Genomic DNA, 13,349 nt, shown 5'->3' with positions numbered 1-13,349 from the left:
AACCTTATTTCCTTCTCAACCAAAGCTTTAAAGCTTTTAAAGCTTACTTTTCTCACACAAAGTAAATCTATACTTTACGAGTATGATCATCAATGAAGAAAACATAATACTTGCAACTACTCAAATTTGCAACCTTTGTAAGACCCCACACATCAAAATGTACCAATTCAAGTGGCTTCTTGTATACATGTTTTTCATGTGAAAACACATGCATTGCTTGCTTTCCAAATTGATATGCTTCACATACTTTAGGCAAGCCATCCACACGCTGTTTTGACTACATGTCTTTCAACCACTACACATTCACATGACCAATTCTCTTATGCCAAATTTCAATATCAGCCATAATACCTAAACCTTGTGCAAACATGCACCTCTCTAAACCACTCTCCATGAGAAGTCATGTGGTTAGAAGCACTTGAATCTACATACTATATATTATTATTTGACAAACCATTAGCAATCATAGTATTCACAAAGTACTACATAACAAACAACTACTCACTTCTTTCATCATTGTTTCTACTGTTGGATACATAATTGCATTGCTACTTTTTTTTATTTCTAATTTCAACCTTCTTTTTAAAGCACTTTTTAGAGATGTGATCTTTTTACCGCAATGTCAGCACTCCCTGCTATGACCAGAATATTATTGTCTATTAGAATATGTAACTTGGTCTCTTTGACTCATGTTCCTTGGGATTGTTCTTCTCTATTTAGCTATGCATTATAACTTTGACCATGACTATCACCTTGGCCTTTGCCATGACCTCTATCTCTGTTAGTAAAGTAGAATATCTATTCAAACTTGTTCTTGCTTTGAGAGGAAGAGGAATCCAAGCCAAGGTTCTTCTCCTCAAGTATCAGCATAAAAAAAGTTTGCAAAATCAAGGATATCATCCCTCATTGTCATAGATAACCTAAAGCTCTTGTATTCATCTCCAAGTCCATCTAAGCATATACGCACAATAACATCATCATCAACTACCACATGAATAGATCCAAGAGCTTCCACAATGCTTTTGATCTTCAAGGTATAATCATTAATAGACAAGTTTCCTATTTTTGCTTGGTTTAGCTCTAAAACTTGACCTGCAACTTTTTGGCCTTTGTGTTTACTTTAAACAAGCTTGCCAAATTCTTCCATGTAATAACAAGAATTTCATATTCATACAAATAGCCCATCATGCTATTCGTGAACAACATTGATAGATAACCAATACATAACTTTACTCTATATTTGCTCCTAATCTTTCTTAGCCTTTACATGTTCTACACAGTAGTATTTTTTGCAAGAACTTCAGGTGTGCTACTATCATGTCTCCATCAATGTAATTCCAAACACCTTTGCCCTTCAAGAAATTTGTCATCATGAACTTCCATGTATGATAATTGTTATTATCAAGCTTCTCGCTAATAATCTAGTTGAAGTTGTGAGACATATTGACCAAACACAAAATCTTGCAAAAAACTATAATCTGCAACAAACCAACTAATACCAGGTGCAACAGAACTAAACACACTCTTTTTCAATGACTACACAATAATAATTACAATGTGTAATATATATGCAAATGCCCCTTGTGTCTACAACCCAACAAACACCTGAAATCTTATAGACTCAAAATCTATAACATGTGCACCAATAAATGGCTGACACGGCTAAAACTGTAGTATACCCAAAAAATGATGTCGGAATCACTTGCAGGTCCAGAATGGAGATTAAAATGATTCCAAAAATCACAACTAGAGAGCCCTAAAGATCCAATCTACAGTATACATACTACTCTTCCTGCTCAGCGAGTTTCATTGCAATTGGAGACTGCAACCTTGCTAGCCTCAAGAGCCTCCTACGGATATAACCAAAGGCAAATCGAGCAAGGTGGAAGAGTTTCTTACCCATTGCTTGCTTGCTTGCTTTTGTGCTCCAATGCCTTCACCTTAGCCTTCAATCCAACTCCACGCAGTCATGGGACTGCTCTAATACCATGAAAACATCCAAGCGAGATGAGAGATGAAGAGACCAAGATTACACATACAAAAAGCAATGGAGAGTTGAACATACAAAGAGATAGGCCTGAAATCTTCTTCTTCTTCTTCTACACAAAAAAACTAAGTCTACAATATAACAAAAAACTCATATGAAAAGTAACACAATGTATGTACGCAATCACTAGCTATGAACCCACTAAGGAAAGAAGATATGACACAATGAATGTGCCATAATCAAGGATGGACTACGTGGGTGTATTCCAACTATAGAACCGCTAGTGTATTCTCATGTCGGCCACGCTAGTGAATAATATCCTACCACATCACCAAGACACGTAGTGGATGCTAACGAGCTCAACATCTCAATAGAAGATCAGTTAAGTGGCCATGAAGTGGGTTAGATGCCGAAGGGAGAAGGTGAAAACCCTAATCCTAAAACTCATGTATAAAAAGGATGGAAAAGAATATAGCAAACTATTCATGTGTGTGCAAACTTTGGGAATCTATGTTCTTGATTCACTTTTGTGCTTGTGAGAGAGTGAAGGAGAGGGAGAGAGTGCATGTAAGAGTAAGGAACTAGGTGAGGAGAAACTCTTGCACCCCTTCTTTCTCCTATCCATCCCATCATGGTTAGAAACAAGGTTGAGAATGTGTGTGAGAGGTTGAGTTGAGGAAGGGTGAGAAATAGATCATGTAAGCACTTCTTTCTCTACTTCTCCCCTTCTTCTCTATCTTCTCCTCATTGTCAAAGGCCATGCCATTAGATAGGCAAAAGTCACACACTCGAAGTGAACTCCATCATATCCACTATCAAATCTTTCAACAAGCACTTGATGAAAGCTTGGATGTCTACCTAAGTTGATTTCCACCAACTCCAATTAATATGGGATTACCATATTGAAGAACTGGTAGAGAGGGTATGTTGTATATTCGTAGACAACTACTTAATTCTACAAGGTTTAGATGAAGACAAACTGCTAGACTAAGGGCTCAAATGGTTAGATTACAAGCAGAAAATGGTTGGTGGAAGCAAGTAGAGAACTCTTCTACTACATTTGTGTGTAATAACATTTCGCAAAGAAGAGGAGCTTCTTTTGTGAGACATGATAGGATGATTTGTATGATGTCTTTTTCTGCCACTCAATATCATATAGGAGTTAGTTATTTGGGGCAAGGCATTCAAAATGTGATTTCTCATGTTAAAATTTCTAATGGAAATAGGGAAGGAGATGTCCTTATGCATGAGGATCCAATGTCAACGACAAATGGCATTGATAGAAATGGGCAAAGTCAAGAGAATCTTTTAGCTAATGACTCATGTATTAATATGCTCCTACATTTAATCCTCAAAATGGTGGGTTTTTCTCTATTTTATATGTTTTACTTGCAATGGATATTCACCCTGCAACTGTAATATATTTATTTCAAGACCTAGGGTGTGCATAGCATTGGGGGCCTTTCTAAGCTTTGTGAGGGATGCTCAGCCAAAGTATGGATATGTGAAACATAAATGCATCAATCAGTGTTGCATGGCAAAACATTCTTGTCAAAATGAAAAAGTAATGTTGGAACCGTTGCAACATCCTCCAAAGTGACTACATGATCTATTACATGGTGTGCATCCTTTGAGTAGAGCGTTCAAAAATAATTTACGAGCATATAATAGGGCTCTTGCATTTGTATCACTTGGTGCCAATGTTGATGAGGTTTTAAGTGTTGTTGGAATTACTTATACCTTTAGAGGTGCATGGCTCTATTTATCATCGTAAAGGTTCTCTCTTAGCAAATATGCAGTAGCAAGAAAGGCCAAAGCTTGCACAACTCTATGTTTATGATACCAAGCATGAACTATCTAATTGGTTGGGAAATCTGCCTAATCTTGACTTATTGGGAGAGTTACAATCAATAATGCATCAACATAATGTATATGCCCAAGATTTTAGATATGTAGATATGCAATTGCAACATAACTCTCTAACAAATTTGAGAATGACCATCTTTAGTGTTCCACAAACTAACAGGCAATACTAAGTTCCAGTGGGGAACTAAAGTTGCAACTATTATCCTAGGTCAAGGTGATGTGAGGATACTCTTAAATCATTGGCATATTCATGTTTATACTCGAGATGGTCATTGTGTTGCCATTTCAAACTTGCACAAAGCATATATGCCAATGTTATATGTCCTTTTTCCCAAAGGTGATGATGGATGGCATACCAAAGTTCCTTATAGTTACGTGGATGTTTCTGCATGTGCATTTGAATTACCAAATAAAGATTGTGTTACTCAAATGCAATTTTATGTGTTTCAACTTCAAGTGTGTGAAGGCACTAAGGTGTATATGTTGTGTGGTGGTTAATTATTACACTCATATTATAACAATTTATTATTGATGCTTTTTGTAGCATAGAGCAATGTAGATTGACTTGATGTCATCAAAATCAAACAGTATTACACACAAAAGTGTACGAGGCTTGGTAGATATGGTAGGATTGATGGATAACCAACAAGCACAATTTATTGGTGCCGCTATGGGTAAAAGTGTAATTTTACCATCTTCTTTTACTAGTGGACCAAGGCATATGTATCAACTATATCAAGATGCAATGGCCATAGTGTGAAGTAAGGGGAAACCTGATCTTTCATAATAATGATGTGTAATCCAAAGTGGTCAAATATAACTGATGCTTTGTTGCCTGGACAAAGTGCACATGATCGTCTTGATTTGACAGCTCGAGTATTTCACAAAAAGCATTATGATATGATATACGCACTATTGAAAGGGAAACTCTTTGGAAATATTGTAGGTTATGCTTCAAAAGCAAGGGTTGCCACATTCTCATACTTTGCTCATTTTGGAGCACCCTTTCAAGCCCGCTTTTGAAGTGTCTCACTATGATAGATTGGTTTGTGCTGAGTTACTTTGACAAAGTAAAATTTCCAACATTATTTGAGGCAATTTCAAAATGTAATATTCATGGTCCTTATAGCGCATTGAATCCTATAGACCCTTCAGGCATGATGGTCATTTCTCTAAAAAAATTGCTCAGAGGTTTGTTCATACAATGATTGTTGATGATATTGGTTATCCTATTTATAGAAGGTGAAATTATGGGAACAATGTGACCATAAAGGGTAATGTCATTGATAACTAATGGATTGTATATAATCCTGATTTGAGTAAAAAGTATAATGCACTTAAAAATGTAGAGGTTTGCTCAACAATGGCTGCTATTAAATATTTGTATAAATATATATACAAGGGACATGACTATGCAACGATTAAATTCTCTACTAGGGTTGGCTCGACTCCAAATCAATTGGGTTCTCATGAAGTGGATGAAATACAAAGCTATTTAGATATAAGATATGTCTTTGCTTCTGAGACATGTTGGTGAATATTTAACCTTCCATTGCATAATGAGAAACCAGATATATAATGTTTGCAAGTGCATCTGCATAGTGAGAATCATGTGATGTTTCAGGATACGTATAATATATCATATATTGTGCAAAATGAAAATTCCCAAAATACTACTCTTACTGAATGGTTCGTATGTAGTAGAGAGCATCCAGATGCTAGGACTATTCTTTATCAAGACTTCTCAATGTGTTGGGTATGGAATGCACAACAAAAGCTTTGGACCAAGAGAAAATGTGGAAAAACATGTGGTCGGATATCTCTATGGCACCTACTTGTGGTGAGCATTACTACTTAGGGAAAATTTTGACAATGTCTCAAGGTTTACTTCCTTTTGAGGATCTGTGAATTGTTGGCAATGTGGTGTATGACACTTTCAAGGAGGTTTGAATTGCAAAAGGGATGTTGGAAAGTGATAATGAGTGGACTCTATGCTTCGAAGAAGCTACATCCCTACAAACTGGTGTTTAACTCCGTGCTTTATTTATTGGTTTTTTGTGAGCCTGCTCAACCTAGTCAACTTTGGGAAAGGTTTTTGGAACCATTAACAAAGAACATTTTATACCAATTGCAACAACAATATGGTCATGTCTCCCATTCTATTTTATAGCAAGAGGCATCAAATAGGGCATTATTGCATCTCAAAGATTTATTATGTTAGCATGGGCGAAGAGTGTCTGAGTTTCTTAGGTTGCCAAATGCTCATAAACCATATTCTCAATTGCATATCAATCCCCTTTTGCAAGATGAAAATGCATATGATATCATGGAGCAACAAAGTATTTATGTTTCTACGAAGACCATGTTATATGATGGTCAAAAAGTTGCATATTGTGTAGTAATGGATGCCGTGGAATCAAACTTTGGAGATATATTCTTTTTGGATAGACCGACAAATCTAGAGAGACTTTTCTTTATAAATGTTTGCTTGCTAAATTACAAAGTAATCATCATATAGCATTGGCAACAAAATCATCTCGCATTGCTACGTACTTGATGGTTGTACTGCTCATTTGAGATTCAAAATTCCATTGGAATTAAATAGTCGATCCACCTATAATATTCTTGCTCAAAGTGACCTTGCGCAGTTGTTGAGACAATCTAGTCTTATTTTATCGGATGAGCCTCCTATGATGTATTGTTATGCCTTTAAGGCAGTTGATAGAACTCTAAGTGATATTATGAGGTGCAATAAACCATTTGGAGGAAAGATTGTTTTGTTTGGAGGAGATTTTAGATAGATCTTGCTAGTTATGATTAAGGGCTCCCATGAGGACATTGTCAATGCAACTCTATGCTACTCTTATTTGTTTGGAGGAGATTTTAGATAGATCTTGCCAGTTTTGATTAAGGGCTCCCATGAGGACAATATCAATGTAGCTCTATGCTATTCTTATTTGTGGCAATATATTAAGATATTAAGACTCTCTGAGAATATGCATATATTTGCAAATAGTGGTACAAAGGATAAGGATTTTAGTGGTTGGATTCAAGGCATAGGCGATTCAGTGGGTTTGATAGATGATTTTGTGATCAACTGCACATACCATTTAGCATGGTATTGTCAGGACCTAAAACGCAACACTGGCTATAAGCACTAGCCGAGCCTCTCTATACTCAAGAAACCACACCTCATCGGCCTCGTGGCCAGGAACATCTAAGGGACACACTCTGCCCTAATTACTAATGTAGATATTGCGTTTGTAATGGAATGTAGTCCAATGATTGCTCTTCCTTACTCCTCAGAGAGAGATCCCAGTGAAAATCTTGCAAAATTGTATATTTGCATGTTAAGCAAAATTGAAGTGTCAAATCACAGAGAAATCGTTTATGAAGTATGAACTCAACATGTTGTAGAGTCTTGCAGAACATAGTCCTATGTAGGTTCTCCTTTAGATTCCATTAGGATGGCAATGCTGATTTGGGCAATATGCATACAACGCCAAAATCTAGAGCCTTCAAAACTGCAACCTTGAAGTCTATCCTCTCCAGCAAAACATGTCTACTCACATGTACACACATGCACATACGTACACACACAGTCTTGTATCCTAGCCTATGCACGAATTGTCTCACCTACAATGGTTATATCATCATAATGTGCAACAAAAGGGGGTGGCAACCCCCTATCCTCCGCGTGCATGCAAATGATGGGGAAGTTGCGGCCCCCCCTTTTTCTTAGTGTAGGTAGGAAGCATATGCAAAGCACAAGATCCTAAGTGAGTTCACCTATATAGCTCCTCTGTGATCTACATGTGCGCAGTCGACCTAATTGCTTTGCAATCTTGAGGATGATGACTTGCGGCTCAATGACCCAATGCTTCGCGATATTGAGTGAGAGACATACATAAAGGTTGAGAGAGAGAGAGAGAGAGAGAGAGAGAGAGAGAGAGAGAGAGAGAATGAGAGTGTCTCTTGGCTTGAATCGTCACTATTATGTGCCCACTTGTTAGTGTTACAAGTTATGCATTACGCATTACTTTTGCCTTTGCCTCAAAAGTTGTTTTCGTCCTTTAATTGCAAGTCCAATCCAAACTAGATGAGCAAGGATAAAATCCAAAAAAAATTATTTGGCCTACAGTTATTCTAAGTTGTTCACGATATCTGCATGGTTTCTCGTAAAAAGAGAACTTACTTGAGACTTAACAATTGGAAGAGATTATGGTTGCATGAATGCTATACATTTTGTTAAAAGTTGCCTCGATGCTATGGCATTTTCTTAAGATTATAGATTATGGTTGCCTAGATGCAGTATGTTTACAAGAAGGGAGATAACTAAACTATGGTTCTAAGTTGTGGCCCTCTTTGTAAAAAGAAAAACATTTTGAGAGAAGTTTTCAAGGGAAAATGACATCACATGACAATGTCAGATTATCATTACAAATACATTCTTATAAAAACTGTGAATTTGTAACCTCAAACCTCAATTTTTCTCTACCATTATGTATGGGCCATTTTTCTGACTGACATGGTGAAGTTCATGAACTTTTTTGTCCAAAGACTACGAGGGTATCTTGAAAACCTTGCAATCAGCTTGATATTAACCTCATGGACACTGCTTGGGACTCAAAACATAAACTTAGAAGTGTACCAATACGTACCTTGAACATTTCTTGAATGCCCTGAATTTTGCTCAGCTTATTCAAAAATTTCCATGCAAATTGCATAACCATAGGAGGGCCATTGAGGTTACAAGTAACCAAAATCATCTCCATATTCATAGGGATCCAAGGGGTATTACTAGCAACTTTTGAGAAGCAATTGGGAATTCCAAAATTTGAATGGGCTTTAAAGCAAACTCCATTTTGGTACTTGGCTGTTTTCTAAGAAGCCAATATCAACAAATCAGATTGATCCCTTCTTTAAATGTGAGGCACAAAACTCTTGCACAATACGACCCAACTGCAATGCTGCTGAGAAGATAAGAACCTATATGTACACTTGAGTAAAGATTTGATAGTATTTTTTCATATAACTGTATAAGCTATACACAAATCAGAGATCAAGCCAGTTGCTCAACCATCTATGGAGTTTGCTGGTTACCATTTGCTAGCTTGGCCAATTCTTGTTGGACATCGTTCGACGCCTGAATGAGTCGAACTCTGATCGATTCTCTGGTTTCCTCACCTATCCAAGCATCACATTGCTTCTGAATCTCGGAAGCCTTTAGACGGAAGTGTGCTCTGATAACATCTTCAAAGATAGGGTCAGGTGTCTGCAGGGCAGGCAGGATTGAGTAGCAGAGAGTATTGAGGCGTTGGTCTAGCATGTAATGCCACCCCATCTGACATTGTCCAGAGGCAGGCCTTTGATAACCTGGCTCATTGTAGTAAGGGTCTGCCACAAGGACAAGCGCCTGGATGGACACAAGCACTTGATAGAGGGTAGATTCTGCAGGGTTCCATGCTGGCCCACTCCAAGTGCCAAGCAGACTCAGGCAGACATAGCCATTGTCATACAAATTGGGATTAAACCTCACCCTACCCCCCCCTGTGGTAAGAAATTGCACCCTGGGTGGCTTGTGTGGGTAGTCTTCACCAAACAATATGTCAAAAAGAAAGACACCGTTCTGATATGGGGTGCCTGCAGGACCTATAATCAAAGCCCGCATCATGTCGAACCGTTGCTCATCTATCCTCACAAATATGGAGGAGGCCCACTCTAGTGGGAGTGTGGTGCTGAGTTGTGTGATCTCTTCCGCAATAGTCCGAGCACGTTTCTTGTTGACTGTAGCCTCACTGAACTCCTCAATCACATTCCGAAAGTAGTGGCTCGGCAAAAGAGACACTTCCCTAAACTGCAGATGCCCAAGGGCCTTCTTGTATTCAGCTTCACGCATCCGATTGTGATCCAGTGCTGAATTCTTTGAGCTGCTTGAAGTCGATCTCTTGCAGAGTGATTTGATTCTGTCATACTGCTCAGCATATTTGGCTGGTGTAGCCAGGGACTTCCATACCTGTTCATAGAAAAACCTGGAGGCATCAGGTAGCCACTCATGCTTGTATGTCTGAGCCTCCCATAATCTCATTCTACTCAGCAGGTGCTTATATGTTTCTTTGATTTCAGCCATCAAAGCTAAACTTTCAGCACTTTGCTGATCACACTCCTCAGAACTGTTATCCTGCTCAAACTGGAGCTCCCCACGCAGCTTGAACTGGGCTTGTGTGTACAGCTTTCTGAAGTCTGCTATCACTGAGCCTGGCGTTTCCCACCGGGAAATGTCTAACCAGCAATCATGCTTAGCCTGGGGGGAGCAGAGCAATGGAAGGAGGTCTGAGCTCTGAGACAAGGTACGCATGAAATCCATCAGCTGCCAATAGAGATTGCTCCGTGCCACAATGTCCCTGGCAGAGTCATTGCGCACTAGCCATGTCAGTACTTGGCGAGGCAGCTCGTGTGAGCATAACATTGCGACAATGGCTGGTGGTAGGACGTCCATGTTTTCATCATGCAAGTTCTTCAGTATAGTTGTAAGCTCGCTCAGGGCCTCTCGTGCTTGGTTATCCACCATATGTGTTGGTTTGACAACTCTTTGCTGCAGAGAGGTAAAATATTCTCCTTCGCTGTAATCATCCTCATCTTCAACATAAGACTCCACTTCAAAATTTCCAGTTGGGTTCTGCTGCTCCCCCACAGACTCAACATTCGTAAGCATGTGCTGATCTGCACTGAGGTCGGCATCTGTATATGGGATCAGTAGATCAGAATTATTCACAAAATCCAAATGTGTAAGCATGTGCTGATCTGGACCATGATTGGCATCTGTATTTGTTTGCTGCTGGGACATGTTGGGATCATCATGATCAGCATTAGTATCTGTTTGAGGTTGGGACATATGCAAATCATTGGTGGCCTGCTTTTGCTCAGGTTTCACCATAGAGCCAAAATGTGGCTGATCTGGACCATGACTGGCATCTGTATATGTTTGCTGCTGGGACATGTGGAGATCATCGTGATTGGCATTGGTATCTGTTTGAGGTTGGGATGACATATGGAAATCATTGGTGGCTTGCTGTTGGACATGATTACCCTTCCCAAAGACCTCTTGTAGCCAGCCTGCAAGGCTTTTCAATTCAAGTAGTGCAGGTTGACCATGACCTTGTTGTGCAGGTTGAGTACGACCTCGACCTCGTTTCTTGCCACTCCTGCTTCCACTCAATGATGAGTCGCTAGCAGCTTCAACATAGGAGCTGTAAGCAGCACATAGCTTCAGTACTGAGCGTGCCATGTCAAAGCACTGCTTGAGGGAAGGATTGCATTGATGAGGGTGCAGATGTGTAGTTGCAACCTCTGTGAGGGTAAGGCTCTTTAGACAGTCACCACACTTTCTGCAGATCAAGCAGCAGCAAGATGAGCAAAGAGAGAGGTCTGGAGTGGCTGCTAAAGCATCCCTAAGGATATCAACATGGTAAGATTTAGAACGCCGTGCCCGACCTGAGGTGTTGAAGGCATGGTGTTTGGCAATCATTCTAATCTGTTTGTACTTGAGGTTTTCAAGATCATCAGGAAGTAGTAACTGTTCAGCATTACATTCATTACAGTTGGGACAACGATGCAGGGCTGGGCGGAGAACATTCTGGAGCAACACTGACATAAGCCAATCATCAAGGAAGCCCAAAATACTGGCCCCTAGAACAACTCGGAGGTCCTCCCGGCTCAAGGAGAAATGACACCCTTCAGCTGGGCACGTGATGGGGCCTGCTAACATATCATTTGTTTGCATGTCTGCAAGTGGTTTTAATGTGAGGAGCTGCAGTGCCACTGACCTCCCCAGACACATACGGCAAAAGGAATGGTGGCATCCAGACAGTTGATGCCCATTCGATCGTGCCAACAGAGCAGCATTGCATGTGTGGCAGACCAGGGCCATGCAAGTCACTTCCACCTTTGGCTCAGTGAACATGGCCCCTGATTCCTTTTGATGCTCTTCCTGGTCTACCAAAGATGACTCGCAGCAGGCACACATACTGGCAAACCAATAGTTGAGAAACGTACACTTTGGACAGCTTTTCGTGCCCCCTTGTGGAAGATGGTTGCCGCGATGAGTACGCACAGATGCAAACTGATCACCTGGAAGTGGAGCTTGGCATGCCAGGCAAAACTGTGCACCTGCATCATTCAGAAGGGTGCATTTCTCACAAGCTACTTCAGCATTAGGGCCCTTCTCAAATAGGTGTGCAGCCTCCTGACTGGCTTGAAAAGCTTCCTCACCATGGAAGTCTGAGGCAGCCCTGGGAAGTGCTTGCTGCGCCTTGCCTTGGAGGGATGTCTCAAAACTGTGGAAGCGTGGGTTGGTTGGGTCTACAGCCATCCCAAAAAGATTGTGATTTGGCTCACCAGAACCAAGGCTGACGACGCTCCCCTTCCCCTTACCTTGGAAGGCTATCCCGAGCACAGTTTCTGATTCATGGTTTTTTGAAGTACCTTCTGGCTGAGCCGCCGATGCCTCTGTCTCCGCCCGCACAGTGCCCATCTGGCTCGCAGAGAACTGCACCCCACAGGCTAGACAAAACGCAGCGGGCGCATGGTTGAGGGCGGTGCATCGCCCACAGCGTTTTCCACCCTGGTAATGATCCATGGGTGTACTCGTAGACCCAGCTGCGCTGACAGCAGGCAGCAGGCTAATGTCAGAAGCAGAGCCGTAGGCACAGGCACTGTTGTGGGTGGGTTTCACCGGAAGCAGGCCGACGTCAGAGGCAGAACCACAGGCGCAGGCACTGTCGTGGTTGCAATTCGATGGCGGCCGGGGTTGCTGAGACATCAAAGCACCATCCTGTAGCTGCCCTTTCTGCTTCTGGTTATGGGTCAAGGAGGGCGATGAAGGGGCAGCATAGCCATGGTGGATGATGGCCTCTTGACCTGCCATGCTCGGATTGGGGGCCTCTTGAGCTTCCGAATCCTCCTTTTTCTGCAAAACAAACCGCAATCCGATACAAGAACCCATCCTTTCAATTTCCCTCTGTCGGGCTGCCCACCTGATGAATCAATAGCAAGGAAATAGATGGAATTGAAGGAATTCATTACAACAAAGACAAACCACAGTCACCTGCATCATCAGAAACAGCACAAAAGCAGGCACGCCTTCTTCAAGGTCTAATATAGAAGATGGTTAATGAATCACTGCCTCCAATTGCACATTTTGCCCCCCCTGCAGGTCAAGGGAATCTACGGGACATGCTGCAAAACAATTAATAGCCTTAGCTTTTACAAATGCCCACTTTGAACTTTCACTTTAAGGAATCTAAGGGCACATGCTTAAGTAGTTTAGCAATAGCTTATAAGATTCATTATCTATCTATTCTCATTTCACTATACTAGCTAGTCTAGCTTGCCAGACCCGTTACTGCGTGTTGCGCGGTTTGCATTCTGGCAAAGCAAGCGAGGCAAAGAGCTCACGAGGCTTTGCCTCATTCACTTTTCTTTTTTGTGGGTAAAG

General features: G+C 40.9%; 1 protein-coding gene across 1 annotated transcript; it reads right to left on the bottom strand.

The window, feature by feature from the left end:
• Nucleotides 1-8,210: 8,210 nt before the first annotated feature.
• LOC148036162 (uncharacterized) lies at nt 8,211-13,119 on the bottom strand. Its single transcript, XM_087678185.1, has 2 exons — nt 12,960-13,119; nt 8,211-12,821 (listed from the first exon to the last, which is right to left on the bottom strand). Exons 1-2 carry the CDS (start codon nt 12,966-12,968, stop codon nt 8,937-8,939), a joined length of 3,894 nt encoding a protein of 1,297 aa, XP_087534311.1. The 5' UTR covers nt 12,969-13,119; the 3' UTR covers nt 8,211-8,936.
• Nucleotides 13,120-13,349: the final 230 nt, after the last annotated feature.

The sequence above is a fragment of the Lygodium microphyllum genome, chromosome 5 (genome assembly GCF_053477565.2).
Source record: "Lygodium microphyllum isolate KBCC chromosome 5, Lygodium_microphyllum_v1.1.10, whole genome shotgun sequence".
Classification (NCBI taxonomy): Eukaryota; Viridiplantae; Streptophyta; class Polypodiopsida; order Schizaeales; family Lygodiaceae; genus Lygodium; species Lygodium microphyllum.
Note: the sequence above shows the minus strand (reverse complement) of the source record. Positions and strands in the feature narration are given on the sequence as shown.